The sequence below is a fragment of the Xenopus laevis genome, chromosome 8L, assembly GCF_017654675.1.
Source record: "Xenopus laevis strain J_2021 chromosome 8L, Xenopus_laevis_v10.1, whole genome shotgun sequence".
Lineage (NCBI taxonomy): Eukaryota > Metazoa > Chordata > Amphibia > Anura > Pipidae > Xenopus > Xenopus laevis.
The window spans coordinates 59,191,052-59,210,013 of NC_054385.1; the positions used below are offsets into that span (position 1 = coordinate 59,191,052).

An 18,962-nucleotide genomic window follows, 5' to 3' on the forward strand; every position below is an offset into this window, starting at 1 on the left:
TGCCCCTAAATCTCTCAGGTCTCACTTTTATTTAATTATAAAAAAACGTTATCATATTAATCCAGAACATGGAATGAATGTTTAATTATATTTGTATGGTAATGAAGCAAGAAAGTAAACAATGCCTCATAGAAGTAATAATCCTTTAACACAAGCCTAACATCTGACCTTAAAAATATTATCAATTAAATTTGATTTTAACATATTTTGCCTTTTCCAAAAGAAACTTCTACAGTGTCAGCTGAACAGTCCCTGTTCAGATACACATCATTAATCACATTTTGCCACTGCAGGAAATTTTAGCTAGTGTGATGATTAAGAACCTGGATACAGGGGAGGAAATTCCTTTGAGCCTGGCTGAGGAGAAACTGCCTACCGGCATCAATCCTTTGACCTTATATATCATGAGAAGAACAAAGGAGTATGTAAGGTAAGAATATAAGCATTGTTTACTGCAGAATGACTGGTGTTCATTTTGTACAGGCATACAACTGGTGCAGAGTTAAATCTTTTTTTATGTTTTATATTTAAATTCACATTAGTTTTGCTTTTTATACACACACAGGGGCTCATTTATAAACACTAGGCAAATTTGCTCCTGGGCAGTAACCCTTAGCAACCAAATAGATGACTGCTTTCAGTGTTCATCCTGCAGCTGACTGTAAAAAGCTAATCACTGATTGGTTGCTGTGGGTTACTGCCCAGGTGCAAATTTGCCCAGTGTTTATAAATGAGCCTTACAACCTTTTAGACAAGCAACTTCAGGCTACTATGTGATGCATATGTTTTCCCACCCACAATTAACATTAATGTTGGTGGATGGCAAAGGATGGGAAACACTCTGCCTATGGTTGGACACACACAATGACTGGAACACCACTTATTTACAGTGTTTGAGTTATCTCATTCATAGGCAGATCATGTGCTTTGCTTTCCTATGTTAAACAGTGTTTGGCACATTTTGGGGCATTTTTGACTTTGTCCCATAGTCATGCATTCCGACTTCTGCAAGCTCAGCTGTAAAAACAGCATCCACTTTTGTAGATGGCTTTTAGCAGAATAGTAGTGTTAGTTTTTCACTTTTCATATCTGATTATCCAGTGAAGCCATAAATTCCTTGAATGGAAGTTCACTGGAACTGCAGTATTATTTTGAGTCCAAGAGATTCTTGTGGTTTTTAACCTTGTCTTTTACAGCAATGATGCAGCACAGTCAGATGACGAGGAAAAGCCTCAGTCCCATCAATCTGAAACTGACGGAGGAAAACTAAAGCAGAAAACGTAATGTGATTATTGCAATTTTTTTTCCAAAAGCTTTTTTAGTTTTCCATTAAATAGTACATATGTGAACTGTTGTTGCATGCTTTGCCATATGCAGTTTGATAGTGAGCTATATCACATTATTTTAGAATTCTTAAGAGATGTCTCTGCTTTGTTTTATTATCTCTCTTAGTCAATGGTTGTCAGACTTTCAGTTCAAGTCTCCTAGAAGCTCCATCTTTTGGTCAGGGTACCCTTGAAGGTACAATCTTATCAAATGAAATTGGTACAGATATAGGAGAATATCAGTTACAAGAATATTTAGGACAGAATTTACATATTGACCCCAAATCTCAGCCTAACTGGCATTCATGTTGCATTAGTGTGTCTAGGAGAGCAAACAACCATTCTTCCCAATTCTCACCCTAATTAGGCTTAATATTGGGCACTCTTCCCAATTGGGCCAGTCCTACAGTTTGGGAACCACTGCTGTAGGTGATATCAAAATCTGTTCGTAAAATATGTAAAAAAAAAAAAAAAAAGGAAGACAAAAAGTAGTGTGATATGAAGTTTTATTTTTACTATGTTAATTTGATAGTTGTGTTCATTTGTGTGCAGAGGTTTCAACGCTTCTTGTATATTGTATATGGATCTTGTTTACTGCAAAACTGAAGGCAGGGAGAATTTCGTAGAGAGGGGGTTTAACTGAAGGGGATAAATACAAGCCTTTCCTAAAATGTCAAGGATTGATCCTTATGTATAAATATTTTGTGCTTTTGTACATACTTAGTAGTGATATATATATATATATATATATATATATATATATATATATATATATATATATATATATATATATATATATAATATATATATATATATATATTTATGGATCATTTGTTGTGTGTGTTTGTTTGAGTTGTTCTGTTTTGTCTTTTCATAGTGTCCCAGTAATTATTAAGCATTTTATACTAAAGGTAGCTGCGTAAGATATATAGTTATAGTTAATATATTTCAAAATTAAATTAGTTTGATTTTATTCATGTGTGCATGTATGTGGAATAATGCACCTCACTTCTGAACTGTGAAGAACTAAAAGCTACTGTGAAATTTTGACTTTTTAAAGCTGCCAGACCTTCAGGTGACTTACTGTGTAATTTTTAGAGGTTTAAATGGTTACACGGTATAAAATGTGTATTTGTGAATTTCTAGCATGTTGTATATTGTGCTGAATATACAACATTGTACAATATTCCTCTGTGTAGGGTATAGTATAGTATGTGTTATGGTTTAATAATCCAGACTGTTGGGGAAATTAAAGTAGTACATTGTAGTTATTCAGTATAATACACTTGGCCCTCTTTTGTTCTTCATTTCAAGGACTCAGCTGAAGAAATTTTTAGGGAAATCTGTCAAAAGGGCAAAACATCTTGCAGAAGAATATGGAGAGCGTGCAGTAAATAAAGTGAAGAGTGTTAGAGACGAAGGTGAGAAATTCCTGTTTTGGCTCATGAGTAACAAAGAGTTAATAGACACTGGAATGTTTCTGATGTAGTTATAGTGATTTTCCAGTTTTACATTCTAAGCATTACATTTTTATTATGTTTGACTTCTTAGTTTTCCATACTGATCAAGATGACCCATCTTCCAGTGATGATGAAGGCATGCCCTACACAAGACCTGTGAAATTTAAAGCTGCACATGGGTTTAAGGGACCATATGACTTTGAGCAAATCAAAGTAGTGCAGGATCTGAGTGGAGAACACGTGGTAATCTATGGGTTTATGATGAAAAGTATAAAAGTGCCTTGCTGTTTAGATGACAAAGCCGTGACTCAATTTCTTTTTTTTTTTCCTCCTTCCTTTTTCTAGGGTGCTGTATGGACAATGAAATTTTCTCACTGTGGCCGATTGTTAGCCTCAGCTGGCCAAGACAATGTAGTGAGAATATGGGTTCTGAAAAATGCATTTGATTATTTCAATAACATGCGAATCAAGTACAACACAGAAGGTACATATTTTTGTTTGGTTTCCTAATGAATTCTAAGAATAATCTTTTAAAGAGGAACTATCGTGAAAATGGAAATTTAATATAAGCTTCAGCATACTGAAATAATAAGTTTTTAAGTATAATCAATTTTAATCAAGGGGAACTATAGTGAAAATGAAAATTTAATAATCATTTCAGCATACTGAAATAATCCGTTTTCTAAGTATAATCAATTAAAAATTGTGTACGGTTTCTGAAATAATCAAGTTTATCTTCACTATCCCTCTTTTTAGCATCTGTTTCTCTTCATTCTGTCTTCATGCAGGAGTTGGGTGTCAGATATTTGTTGACAGATCCGATATATATTATGGGGGGGCTCCTTTTGTATAGAAAATGTATTAGAGCTCAAACTATTAAAATCACCAGACATCATGTCTCTCTATATGCAGGATTTGTACAAAAGGCAGTTCATTTGTTAGATTTTGTTTGTGCTGGAATCCATTATTTGTGTGAGCTTTAATTCATCTGCTAGGAAAGGAAGCCCCCCTTATAAGATATATTGGATCTAAAGGTGGCCATAGACGTAACAATTTTACATCCAAGCCCGATCAATGAGCCGACCGATATCCAAGTCTTCTGCAGATATCGGTCGGCTCTTTTCCCACAATACACAAACCGAATATCGTACGAAAATAATTATCTGTGCGTCTATGGCCACCTTAAATGTCAGTGAATATCTGATGCCCAACTGCTGCACGAAGACAGAATGAAGAGAAACAGATGCTGAGAGAGGGAAATGATGCAGAATATTTATCTTTCAGAAATGATGCAGAATATTTAATGGATTGTATTTAGAAAGTTTCTTATTTCAGAATGATGAAGCTTATATTAAATTTACATTTTCGCGAGAGTTCCCCTTTAAATGTTTAGATTTTAATGAGGTGTTAAATTGTATCCCCACAGTCTATGAAAAAATAGTCTATTCTACATAAATTGTGTATTCTGATTTTTACATATATCAGTGTTAAAATCTGATAATATTTAAATAAACAACCACATTTCGGATCTGTCACGGACAGCAGATCACATTTCTGAAGTTTATTATTTTAGTGTATGGCTGCTCAACTGTGGGTGATATGTGACCCTCTAGGGCAGTGCTGTCCAACTTCTGTGGTACCAGGGGCCGGAATTTTTCTGGTCTACATGGTGGAGGGCAGATAATGAAGACAGTGTTAGCCACTCCCTATTTTAGACCACACCCACTTTAAACCACACTCACCTTACCACAGAACCATATCCACATTAATAACACGCCAAAAAACCAAATGGTTGGTGCTCACTGCAGGGATATCACTCATGTGAAAAAAGTTAAGTCATATTAAGACATACCCCTAAATCCATATGCCTCCTCCTCCTCCCCACACACAGGGAGCATGGGGCAGGCAGAGTATGGCACACACAAGGAGCATGTTGCTGGCTGAGTATGGCACACACAGGGAGCATAGGGCAGGCAGAGTATGGCACACACAGGAAGCATAGGGCAGGCAGAGTATGGCACACACACAGGGAGCATGGGGCAGGCAGAGTATGGCACACACAGGGAGCATAGGGCAGAACAGAGTAGAAGGCAGGGAAACCCATCAGGACCAGTCTAAAATGTACTAAATACAGTGACACAGTGCTGGTGCCCCTTTCAGCAGTTTGTAGGAGTGTGAACAGGTGAACAATGTTGGCAGTTTGTCTGGATCTCAGATGTGAACAGTACAGGGCTTTCGGATGTAAATAATAAAGGTGTCACTGGTGTGAACAATGCAGGGGTGGGGGGATTACATGTGTGAACAAACAGAGGATTACAGTCTGAATTTGAGGTTTAAACAATGCAGGGGCCAGTTAATCTTTGTAGTGATACCTATTAAAGCTTGCACAAAGTAAGCAGACACAACAAGCAGAATTTCATGTGGAGACACAAGGGGTCGCCAGTTGGACAGCCCTGCTCTAGATATTATGAGCCCCCAGACTGCTTAGTGTTTCATAAACTTTGTATTCCATCATTAAGTTTTATCAAAATGTGAGTTTAGAGCTTAATAAATAAAAACTCACCCATGTTTTATTCATTCCTTTGGGATGTTTAGAACCGTATTAATAAAATAAAGAGTTCTAACTTTCACCCATTGATGAATACAATTCTAAAAATCCTATAGGACTGAAAAGAACATGGGTGAGTTTTTATTTATTAAGCTTTAAACTCACATTTTGATAAATCCGCCACTAAATGATGGCATACAAAGAAGTTTTTAAAAACCACTAAGCAGATAAGATAAATCTGCCTCTTAAATACAATCCCAAATATAATGCACTGGCCCACAAAAATTGAACAGTGATGTTTTAGGTTGGTACATTACTACAAAAGACACAAACCGATAACTTATACAAACTGCAGGTCTCTGCTTTTCTTTTCAGGAAGGGTTTCCCCCTCCCCATCTCAGGAAAGTCTTAATTCTTCCAAGTCTGACACAGATGGAGGGGTACGTATTTCATGTAGATGGCAGTAATAGCGACTGCCTGAAATCAGAAATAGAAATTATTTTTTGCTAGTCAGATGAATGTGTGCAGATATAGAATATGCTGTATTTATAATATAGGCTACCTTTTTATTCCAGTCACAAATTTTTCATTAGGCTATATTTTTAGCTATTTTTAATTCTGCAAATTATTTATATTCAGTGTAATCTAGTGTTTTAATATGAGAGATTCAATATTTTTGTTATTAAATAAGTATTAAAATGTTGGCTGCTGCTATCATTTTGGTAACTTTTAAAAGGAGAACTAAAGTGTAGTCTAGAAATGTTGTACATTATGTTTTGGCTTCTATGCCAGCCCATGGCAATCACAGCCCTTTAGCAGTAAAGATCTGGTCCTCCAAAGATGCCCCAGTAGCTCCCCATCTTCTTTTCTGCTTATTCACTGTGCATGCTCTGTGCTGCTGTCACTTACCGAGCTTAGGGACTGACTCACAATATACAGTACACAAAGAATAAAAAAATAAAAATGTCACAATATAAGACCGATTAGTAATTAAAGGAAAACTATACCCCCTGAAAAATGTAGGTCTGTATAAAAAAGATATTGAGTTAAACCGCTGATGTGTAAAACCCTGCTTCATATAAATAAACCATTTTCATAATAATATACTTTTTTAGTTGTATGTGCCATTAGGTAATCATAAATAGAAAATTGCTTTTTTAAAAAATAAGGGCCACTCCCTGGGATCATAGGATTCAGGGTGCACACAAACAAACCACATGTTAGGTCACATGAGCCAATTAACAGACAGAGTTTTGTCTTGCTTCCACACTTCTTCCTGTTACAGTTAGGGTCAGGGCACACAGGCAGATTCGAGGAGATTAGTCGCTGGGTGACAAATCTCCTCTTCTTTGGGGTGACTAATCTCCCCGAACTGCCTCCCCTGCCTTCCTGCCGGCTAAAATGTAAATTTCCGGCAGGACGGCACTCGGAGCACTTCGTTTTCCGAAGTTGCCCAAAGTTTGGAGAATCTCCCCGATTCTGCCTTTGTGCCTTGTCCCTTAGAATTGTAGTATTTCTGGTCAGGTGATCTCTGAGGCAGCACACAGACCAGCACGAAATGGTGGTTAAAAGGACAATATTTACTTAAATATATAGACCAGTTTGGTAAAATTCTTTAATATGTCACTTAATTTGATATAAACTATTAGTTGCTTAAGTATTCATTTTGGGGGGTATAGGTTTCCTTTAATACTGATAATTACTACATGGCAGCACAGTGCAACTAGCATCAGAATTTAATAATCAGCCTGGTAGCATCAGCTTATATTACAGGCCAACCTCATTTTCTGCTGGTTTATTTGCAACAACTCCTAAGCTTAGCTGCTCAAAGCCCACTGAGCATGTGAGTGCCACAGCCACTTTTCAAGATGGTGACCCCCCGTTACAAGATTGAAATCCTGGATCATTGCTGCTATTTAGAAGCTGAAACTTTTAGCTGTTGCATTAGGTTCAGTATATACAATATGGCATTTTTAACCATAGTCATTTTTGGTGTTTAGTTCTCCTTTAACAGCAAAAATGGTATAGGTATAGAATCTATTATCCAGAATGCTCGGGACCTGGGGCTTTCCAGATAAGGGATGTTCCTGTAATCTGGATCTCTGTACCTTAAGTTTGCTAAAAAAAAAAATATTTAAACATTGAATAAACTCAAATGAATTGTTTTGCCACCAATATGGATTAATGGAGCTCAGTTTGGATCATGTACATGGTACTGTTTTATTATTACAGAGAAAAAGGAAATAATTTTTCAAAAATATATTTTTTGGGAGATGGCATTCCAATAATTTGGAGCTCTCTGGGTAACAGGTTTCCATAGAATGTATCCTATACCCTGTACTGCATTTTGTTGCAGGCTGGAAGGTGGGGTTAGTTTTTCTCAGAGCTTTCCTTATATGTAGCTAAAGTGATGGAAATCTGAGTCGTTTTATCCAGTACAGTGTAAACATAATACATCTAGTTTTCTATTGTATTATTTTTATATATTCTAGGTCTTCAGTGGAACAGACGACGTGGATCCTGATGATAAAAATGCCCCCTTTCGACAGGTGCCATTTTGCAAATACAAAGGACACACAGCTGATCTTCTGGACTTGTCCTGGTCTAAAGTAAGGATAGTTGAAACATTTGCTTCCTATAAAATGTTCCATCTGCTTTAATGCAAAATAATCTCAGCTGCCAAAAAATGCATTAAAAGAAAAATCTCTTTTTATAGCCACATTCTGGCACCAAACATGCTTTTATCAAACGGCGTATCTAAATGACTGTTACTATTTATGGATTACTAAGTGTTCAGTGCACAGAAGTCATGATGGAATATTCTATCTTGTGACTTTGTTTAAAGTGCCCTTTCTTTCTGCACCATTTATTTTGAAATGTAGTTTTTCTAAAAATCACTGATTGTAGAAAACACATTGGCCAAACCTATACTTTTCCCAGGTTACGAATGGCTGAATTGACATCATGCAAAAGGCTTAATTTATAAGGAATGAGGATATGTTAATTTTGTATATTTTCAGTTGATCTTTGTCTTTAGCAGTAGAGGTTCACATAATATATTTTAATTTTATAGCACTGACGTGTATTATACTTCCACGGTGCTATACGGAAATTATAAATCATTCACATCAGCCCTTGCTATTACATTGCTATTATTATCGCTAGCACAATCATGTACACATTGTGGTCAGTTTTGTTAGGCACTAGTTACTTTACGCCTTAACGGAATTGTTCAGTGTAAAAATAAAAACTGGGCAAATCGATAGGCTGTGCAAAATAAAAAAATGTTTCTAATAGAGATAGGCAGAAATTTAATGTATAAAGACTGGAGTGACTGGATGTCTAACATAATAGCCAGAACACTACTTCCTGCTTTGCAGCTCCCTTGGTTTCCATTGATTGGGTACCAGGCAGTAACCAATCACAGACTAGAGGGGGGGCACATGGGTCATATCTGTTTGCTTTTGAATCTGAGCTGCATGCTGAGGATCAATTGCAAACTCATTGAACAGTTATGTCCCATGTGGTCCCCCTTCAAGTCGCTAACTAACTCAGAGTTAGAGAACTGAAAAGCAGGAAGTAGTGTTCTGGCTATTATGTTAGACATCTGCTCACTCCAGCCTTTATACATTAAATTTTTGCCTAACTAACTATATTAGAAACATTTTTTTATTTTGCACAGTCTATTTGCCCAGTTTTTATTTTTACACTGAACTGTTCCTTTAAAATGTATGTGTTTTCTTGTAATCTTGTTATTGTAAATCATGTACAGAGTTGCTCATTATATGCATAAACCGATTATATGCATAAGCAGAATTAGGGAAATGATTTGTCATTTGAATATGTTAAAGAATGAATGTTCAAGCCCCTGGGCTGATTGAATAAATTCTGTAGTCGGCATTAGGAAAGTATTCATTTTATATTCTGGTAAAAGCACATATTCATATTTACCTATTTCTTTCTAAAATTGTTTTGCCAGTATGGTCTTTAAAACAACTTATGTTGTTATGTAAAACAACTTATGTAATTATCATCTGACCCTAAAAGTTCCTCCTGAATATTCAAGTCGTTCTTCAATAATATCAATTATTTATTTGAATGGCAGTATAAATGAATGTATGGGAGCTTTACTTGACCGTTTTGTACTTTACACAGTTAACTGTGTAACTTATCTCTGCTTCGTCTGCAAGAAGTGTCTTTAAATGCTTGATTGTGCATTTACTGGAAATCGAATAGTATGCAGTTTAAATTATAGCTTTCCCTTAGCTGAGCACTAAATCTTAATTATATAGCTACCTCTAAAGTTAAAAAGTAGCTAAAATGTCTAGTGTATCTCCTGTCAAGATGAACTAGATGATTTTACAATGATTTTCAAAATGTTCCTACAGAATTATTTCTTACTCTCGTCATCAATGGACAAGACAGTGCGTCTATGGCATATATCCAGGAGGGAGTGTCTTTGTTGCTTCCAGCATATTGATTTTGTTACAGCAATAGCTTTCCATCCAAGGGTGAGTCATGTTTCTATGATGTTAAAGAAATTGTTTTAAAGCCAGATTTTTTTATTTCTTTTAAACCTGGTCATTTTAGGCTTATTCTGTGCGTCGTTGCTTCTGAAAAACTGCCCCAGGAAAAAGTTGGCGATCAATGTTTATAGTAGATGGAAGCAGTTACCTTTTCAAAACATCTTTGTTTTTGTAATATTATTGCTGTCACACATGGGACAATTTTCATTGCTTTGTCATGGCAACCTTTGCAGAGAAAAAAATTACTACTTGTGTCCTAAAAGGATTCTGTCGTGATTTTTATGATGCCTTTTCCATTTCTAAATTACACTGTTTACACTGCAAATAATTCACTCTACAATATAAAATGTCATTCCTGAACCAGCAAGTGTATTTTTTTTAGTTGTAATATTGGTGTGTAGGCAGCTATCTCAGGTCATTTTGCCTAGTCATGTGCTTTCAGAAAGAGCCAGGACTTTAGGATGGAACTGCTTTCTGACAGGCTGTTGTTTCTCCTACTCAATCTAACTTGAGTGTGTTGCATTGGGACCTGGATTTTACTATTGAGTGCTGTTCTTAGATCTACCAGGCAGCTGTTATCTTGTGCTAGGGAGCTGCTATCTGGTTACCTTACCATTGTTCTGTTGTTAGGCTGCTGGAGGGGGGAAGGGAGGGGGTGATATCACTCCAACTTGCAGTACAGCAGTAAAGAGTGACTGAAGTTTATCACAAGTCACATGACTGGGGACAGCTGGGAAACTGACAATATGTCTAGCCCCATGTCAGATTCCAAAATTAAGTGTAAAAAAACCTGTTTGCTCTTTTGAGAAATGGATTTCAGTGCAGAATTCTGCTGGAGCAGCACTATTAACTGATGCATTTTTTCCCATGACAGTATCCCTTTAAGTGCAAAGGTACCTAACTTCATTTATGGTCACTATACATTACAGTAGATTTTTTTTTTTTACAAATCTGGAAAGTTACTGAATTTAATATGAATTTAAATGCTTTTGAGAGGAAACAAAAAAGATATATAAAAAAGATTTATACACACCAAACCATTTATATCTAAAGCATGACTAAGTATATGGTGTAACAGATAGGATTTCAGTCAGCTAAAGTTTATAGAATATGCTTCTTGCCTTTTATTTTTAGTTTAACCACCGCCTTTTTTTTTCTGTATTTAATGATGGGGATATTTTTTTTGTGCTTAAATCAGCTTACAGTGTGTTCAAAATGTAACTGTATAGCTCTCTCTCTCTCTAGGATGATCGTTACTTCCTAAGTGGTTCTCTTGACGGTAAACTCCGGCTTTGGAATATTCCTGACAAGAAAGTTGCTTTGTGGAATGAGATTGACGGACAAACGAAACTTATTACAGCTGCTAACTTTTGTCAGAATGGAAAACATGCAGTTATTGGCACGTATGATGGAAGGTGCATTTTTTATGATACTGAGGTAATATTCCCCTTTTTTTTTTTTTTTTTGCCTGTGAGCATGTCATGAGAATTATGAGGTGTTCTAATGCACACATACACCACACATGGCAGAATATAATTTCATTATTGGTCGCTTTCTGGCTGCAAACAGTATTTCTGTAGAAAGGACTGTATGCCCAACAAACACTTTGTGCTACTTTGTACACATCCAGTGCAGCCAATGTAAAAAATCTTACACAAATAGGGCTACAGTGAGACTGACAAGATTGCTATCCAGCCCATCTTCATGCACAACGGTATAATATTTTAGAAAGGTCAGTGCCAAAAAAAAATGACTAATATAAAATATAACTTGATAAGTATCAAGATAATATTATTTAAATGGAAACATATCAGTGGCATGAATCAAATGCAATTTGTGCACAATTTCTATTGATTTGTTTATATTGTGGTTGTTCTGCACACCCACCTCTTTGGCCCATTTGTTTTTTAATTGGAGGGTGCTGGGGTTTAATGGATTTCAATTAAATGTTATGGTATTGTCTACAAATGATTTTTTTTCTTTCTTTAGCATTTAAAATACCATACTCAAATTCATGTACGCTCTACGAGAGGGCGAAACAGGGTTGGAAGAAAAATTACTGGAATAGAGCCATTACCGGGTGAAAATAAGGTAAGGTTTGCTTTACTTTATATGACAAACAGAGCGAGGCTAGAAACTTTTACTAGCTCAATTAGAGAATAATGCAGAATATATATTTTAGCAGAAATAGCACCCCATAGCCGATCATATCTAAATCACATATACACAAATACTATACATTTCTGTGACGAATATGACCAATACCTACATTGTAAACCTTCAGATGCAGTACAGAGGTAGTTTTTATAATCACAAACAAAGTAGGGAGCGCCACCTATCAATTGAGAAACCAGTAGATGGTGTGCAGGGTTAAAAAGATAAGTATATATAGAGGGAGAAAAAGCTAACCCTTGAAATTGCACCACCCCATCGTGAGACCCGATAACTCGAGGAACTTGGTTAAAACGTAACTTTTACTGATATGTTAAATAAAATCGTGAGTCCAGGAAACCATTTAAAAATGAAACTAGGACCAGGGAGACAAAGAACCAAAATTAGGTGAAGCGACAAATGCGAACCATGAGTAGATTAACAGGCTAATGCCTAAAGTCTGTAGTGAATCACTACAATCTGCAGTGAACAACTGCAGCAAACAACGCCGTGTGGGGCGAAAAAAACAAATATCACGTGGCCTATATGAATTTTCTATAGGTAACCCATTCCATTGCCACTCATTCCACCACCCATCCACTTTCCAGCTTTGATAATTCCACCACCCATTCACCCTCCAGCGCACCCTCCCATTTCCATGGAGAAATTGGTATAACAAGGTGGTATCAGAATTGATCCGCTATTAAATTACTGGAATAAATTGTAGTACTGAAAGGATAACAACTAGGTTTGCATAAATTCTACCCCAGAGCCAAGCTCCGTCGTTCGCCCACCCCTTCACCCTCAGAGCTTCCCGCCCATTTCAGCCATGAAGAGGTAGCCTAAATTAATGAAAGTTCAGTCCCCCTGCCTAGCTAAAGCTAAAGAGCGCCTGACGCGCGTTTCACCAGCGTTAAGCCGGCTTTGTCAAAGGCTCCACTTTTCTTAAATGCCATCATTCTGCTCCATAGACATTTTATAATGCAAATATTGGCAAAGGAAGCACAATTAAGATTCTGCAGTTCACAAAGTGCTGAAATATACATCAAGACATAATGTGTATCTTTGTAATTGGAAGACCACTAAGCATTCTTGTCTCCAGAAATATTTATAATTCCATATATTCGAGCACACTAAGGGCAACAGTTAAAGCAACATGAAAACATGAACTATTCATCACTATTTACATTTGTTTTTTTTTCTTTTTTGTATTCAAGTTTTATGGACAGTTATATTATAGATGTATGATAGATGAATGAGTACATCTCATAAGCTCACATTATTGACTTGGCACAAAATATTTGTACAGGACTGGGACCTGTTATCCAGAATGCTCTGGACCTGAGGTTTTCCGGATAACGGATCTTTCCATAATCTGGATCTTCATACATGTCTACTTTTAAAATCATGTAAACATTAGATAAACCCAATAGGCTGGTTTTTACTTTCTATAGGGATTAATTATATTTTAGTTTGGATCAAGTACAAGGTACTGTTTTATTATTACAGAGAAAAAGGAAATCATTCTATGGGAGATGACCATTCTGTAATTCGGAGCTTTCTGAATAATGGGTTTTCAGATAATGGATCCCATACTGTACTAATTCTCCAAATCTATTGCAAATTGCAAATTCAGTCAGTATAGTTATGAGTGGTACAGCTTGCAACATCACAGTATAGATAGATAGATAGATAGATAGATATAGATAGATATAGATATAGATATAGATATAGATATAGATATAGATATAGATATAGATATAGATATAGATATAGATATAGATATATATATATATATATATATATATATATATATATATATATATATATATATATATATCTATATATCTATCTAACTGTTAGACAACCTGTGAGCAGAAACATAGCAATAACTTGGAGTCTTTTCAAGATAGTAATGATATCAAAATAATTTTTACGTTCGCATTTCTCAGCCCTGTACAATACAGTGTCAAGAGTTACACATATATCATAGCAAATGATTTGACAAAACATTTTGCTTTTGGGTACTGGACATGATGCAGTATGCTTTATTATTGATTCTTATGAATGTTTTCCTTTTTACATTTTTCTACCTGCTTGTGTTTATTTTTTCCTCAGATCTTGGTGACTTCTAACGACTCCAGAATAAGGCTGTATGACTTGAGAGATCTGTCGCTATCAATGAAATACAAAGGTTGTGTGAATAGTAGCAGCCAGATAAAAGCAAGCTTCAGGTAAAAGCAAGGATGGTGCACCAATCTGTGAAAGAAATGACCATGCAGTTAGATAATTATAGTTGAACAGATCCATAAAGCTACATGTCTGTCATACCAAATCTCATGTACATTCAGTAGAAAATAATATACACTTAAAGGGGTTGTTCACCTTCAAACAACTAGTTGTTATCAGATAGATCACCAGAAATAACGACTTTTTCCAATGACTTTCTATTTTCTATGTGTCACGGTTTTTCTAATATTGAAGTATAAAGTGTCATTTCTCTCCTTCTGAAGCAGCTCTGGGAGGGGGGGTCGCCGATCCTGTAAACTGTTCTAAATGGATACATTTAGTTGATACATTTCTTATCTTTGTCCCTGCTGAGCAGAATCTCTGGGTTTCATTACAGGCAGCTGTTAGAATTGATACAATTGTTGCTAATACTCCAGAGATGCTGCTGAGAAATGTATCAACTAAATGTTGCAAAATTGTAACAGTTCAGAATCTGCACCTGGATTACTGAGCTGTCAGACTCAAACACCAGAGACAGGAACATTCAACTTTAAACTTAGATTTTGGAAAAAACGTAAAAAATAAATAGTGGAAAGTAATTGGAAAAAGTCATTATTTCTAGGGAACAATCTAAAAACAACTAAATTGAAAAAAGTGTTTGGAAGGTGAACAACCCCTTTAATGTACTCTTTTCTTCACAAATAGTATTCTCCTGGCATCCATTTATAATTTGACATTCATTTTAATGGCAACAGCATGCAGTCCTCATGGAGCATGTAGTAGTTTAACCCACTTCAGTGTTCCACACATTGCTTGTGACTGGCACCATGCTTTGTCAGACATAAGGTTTCATTGGAAACATGAAATCGGTGGAGTTAGCATCTTCTTACTTTCCTGTCAAAGCTGTAGTTGCTACAGTCTGTGGCTCTAAAAGTTTAGTCAGAGTAATCAATAAAGGCAAAGATGTAAAATAATCTCATTTCAGCAACTGGATGACATGATATGTTACATACTGTATTCTTATTTCCAGTCATGATTTTACATACATTGTAAGCGGCTCTGAAGATAAATATGTTTATATCTGGAGTACATACCATGATCTAAGCAAGTTCACGTCAGTCAGAAGAGACCGCAATGATTTCTGGGAGGGAATTAAAGGTATGCCATCATAAGACTAAAATAAATAAATTAAATTGAAGTGTTCTCTTTTTTTGTCTATAAGAATAAGTTTTGTTTTTGGGGTTTTTTTGACTGTTCAGCTGCATCTACTTTTGCTATTTCTACTCAGTTAGATATTCCTTAGGTTATCAGTTATTTGTCGGCAGATTTGCAGATGGCTGGTTCTTGTTTGGAATGAAAATGACCCCCCTTTCTTTTAATCAGATATCACAGACTACTTGGCAAACCTGGCTAGCTGTCTCCATGACACGTTTAATTTCTCGAGCTGCATTTCCATTTAGTTTTTCCGATATATAACCTGCTAGACTTTGTCCAGTCATTTTAAGTTGAACATATCTGGACCTATTCTTGTTTCAAAACACATATGTAACATTGCTCTTGTTTTCCCTTTCAGCACACAATGCAGTTGTTACATCTGCCATCTTTGCACCAAACCCAGGCCTAATGGTATCAGCAGAAACATCTTCTGAAAAACAAGAAGGTGATCAAGCAGAACCTGTAGAAAACATACCATCAGGTACATTTCGGATTAAAGTTGTTGTTTTTTGTGGGGGGGGGGGGTCAGAATTCTTTTTATTTAATACGGTGTCTACATTGTAAAGTCAAACAGAACACAGAAACAGATTCAGTAAAGAAAAAGTAATATTTCCTATTTAAAAAAAACAGAAGTACCCATTAAGTCAATGGGGTGAATTCACAAATGCCGTGATATTGAGACAACATAAAAATGGAGATAAAAATGTCGGATTTCAGAAGTAAGTTTCATTATCTTAGGTCTAAGAGCTGCTAAAACTAAAAAATTGCCTGGGAGGCTTAAGGGTCAGGGCACACAGGCAGATTTGGGAGATTTGTCGCTGGCAACATCTCCTCTTCTATGGGGCAAATAACATTTAGTGATTTACCTTTTAGCCGGCGGGGAGGCAGTTCGAGGAGATTAGTCGCCCTGAAGAAGAGGAGATTTGTCGCCGGGCGACGAATCTGCCTGTGTGCCTGACCCTTACTTTTCCTTTAGATAATATATTCACTCAAATTGCTAATATTGGCTCATTCTATCAGCTAAAACAAGTACAATAATGCAAGTGTGAGTTAAAAACTTTTTACATATAAAAATTTTGAATAAAATAATTTTTTTTTTTTATTAGTGTTTTGCTTGTTTTGTTAATGAGGCTTTTACACCTATAGGGTTAGACCGAAACTTGTGCCCTGACTATAAAATGCTAATCCCTATTAATATGATATTTCCCCAATGGCTCACCTACAAGAGGTGTGAAATGAAGATTGGGTGAACCAAAGCAGAGCAGATTATTTTAGAATTGATCTGACACGTGGGAAAGAGTTTTACTGATCTTTACTCCGTTTTTAACATGTCAGGATAAAATGTCATTTTTGCACCATTTTTATGTCATTTGAAACACAAAGGGGGTCATTTATAAACTTCGCACAGGGCAGATTGGTTCGCAAAGTGAATATATTTGTCCTGCGCATGGTTATATTTATAAAGCTAAATAAGAGGGTTCAAACAGAATTGCAAATTTTTTTTCACAATGCAAATGTCTATAGCAGCTTTTTAAATATGTCACAATTCTCAAATTGCGAATATTTATGCGCACACTCTGTGACTCAATTACGCCACAACTTTGGTGGCGGATAAAATATTTGCAAAACAGTTTTGCAAACTGCAAATTTAAGTTACTGTCAACGCTATTTTCGCACACAACAACCTTGCACATTGGGTGCGCTCGCGCAAACTCTCGTCCCATTTGTGAAAATTTGTTCACCCTGCGAATTCGCAAAAAAACGGAAATACAGGCATAGCAGTGCAATCTATTAGCATTCAGGAAAAAACATGCGCAATACAACCATATGCGATGCGCAAACTTTATAAATAACCCCCATAGTGTCTGTAAACTGTCTTTCTTTCACTAAAAGTGGTGGTTGAGTCAGAATTTAGGCGGATTTCTCTTTATGAATATGGAGAAAGTATTTTACACCAGTTTACCACCACTTTTACTCCAAAAATGAGCTATCTCCACTTTTGTGAACTCCCCCCATTGTGTTATTGCCTACCTGGCTGGTTCCTTTTACTAGTTAGAGAAACATACTGTTGTTCTAAAGTTTCCATTCCCTCTTCTCAGTGTAAACTATGCTTGTTCTTTCTGTAACTTTCTCTATTAAATGATCCTTTTTATTTGATGTGACAAAATTAAAGCATTGTAGGACAGAGACTGCAGTAACTGTAAATATAGATCACATCACATACAGCCAAGAAAAGAATCAAATATTATAGACTGAAATAACAATATACAGCTAGTTCTTATAATATCATAACAAGAAAAGAGGGTGATCTAACAGTATATTAACCACTAACTTAACTTGCTCCATCTCTGCTGGTTAGTTGATATATACAGTCTTTGGTATGCTTTGATGCATTCAGAAGACTTATAACATGTAGCAGTAGGAGAACAACTGACTGATTTTTAGTTGTTCTTCTAAAATTGTGTCTGAACCAGGTTCACATTCCATATAATAATACAGGATCTAATAGAAAAGTAGGATCTACAGTATTAAATCTGCATTTACGGATGAATACTGCTGCTTTGAGATATCCTGCAGCCATACAGACGATCAATAGAAAGCTCAAGCTCGGTTCAAGTAAGGGCAGTTCTGTAACAGAGGATTTGGCTGCTATTGCTGGCAGCTGATTTTTAATAGCATTAGAGTGTAAAACCATGGTTTGAGAGGTGTTTCGTGTAAATGGGCATTGTGTATCCTGATGCTTTTTTTCACTGTTATGAAACATTGTAATAAACTAATAGGACGCATACTGTTCTTGTGTTTTTTATAGGTGCATTGAAATCTGACCATACAGAAGTGCTTCTCTCTGCTGATTTTACAGGAGCAATTAAAGTATTCATTAACAAAAAGAAGAATATATCTTGATCCGAAACACAATGTACTGTTAGGAAATGTTCCCACAACCAAGAGTGCTTAAAAAACATGCTGGTGACGCATAACTTGGCACCTCCACAGTAGATCCCTCAAACACTGGTCACTAAAAGGATCTTTAACTCATGAAACTGAAGCTACAGATTAGTACCATCCCCTCCACCTAATCCATGGACAGGCAACATGACACAGCAGATGCTGTGGAAACACATCCCTTTAATAATTTAAGTCTAGCTGAAATTATAAAAATCTGCTGGGAATTGGAGTTCATCAATATCTACAATGTTTTGTTAATCTGTGCATCACAATATTCATTGTAGCAGTAAGTAAGGTTTGTTCAGCAAATAAAACAAGTGCAGTCTTCAGCCAAATGTGCAATTTTGCTTCTGCTTCCAGTGCAGTTATACATTTGCTTTCCTCTTTATCTGATAACCTTTCATTAAGAGGGAGTAACCCTGACTATCTTCAGTTTCACCCTGTCCAAGATTAAAAGTGCTGCATCTGTGTGACGTGTAAAGAAGGTCTTTGCAACAAGGATGGGGATCTTTTGTAAGCAGCACCCAGTCATTTAAGTAAAGGGCAACTAAAGTCCAGAATA

The 18,962-nt window shown here is 36.1% G+C and overlaps 1 protein-coding gene across 1 annotated transcript in view; it reads left to right on the forward strand.

The window, feature by feature from the left end:
* wdr44.L (WD repeat domain 44 L homeolog) overlaps positions 1-18,719 on the forward strand; it is a 46,592-nt gene extending 27,873 nt beyond the window's left edge. Inside the window, 14 exon segments of the mRNA NM_001096197.1 lie at positions 294-430; positions 1,197-1,280; positions 2,640-2,746; positions 2,877-3,028; positions 3,131-3,269; positions 5,709-5,773; positions 7,826-7,942; positions 9,722-9,844; positions 11,105-11,296; positions 11,849-11,950; positions 14,129-14,244; positions 15,270-15,397; positions 15,813-15,935; positions 18,264-18,719. Coding sequence (NP_001089666.1) covers positions 294-430; positions 1,197-1,280; positions 2,640-2,746; positions 2,877-3,028; positions 3,131-3,269; positions 5,709-5,773; positions 7,826-7,942; positions 9,722-9,844; positions 11,105-11,296; positions 11,849-11,950; positions 14,129-14,244; positions 15,270-15,397; positions 15,813-15,935; positions 18,264-18,358 — 1,680 coding nt within the window. The 3' untranslated portion in view covers positions 18,359-18,719.
* Positions 18,720-18,962: the final 243 nt, after the last annotated feature.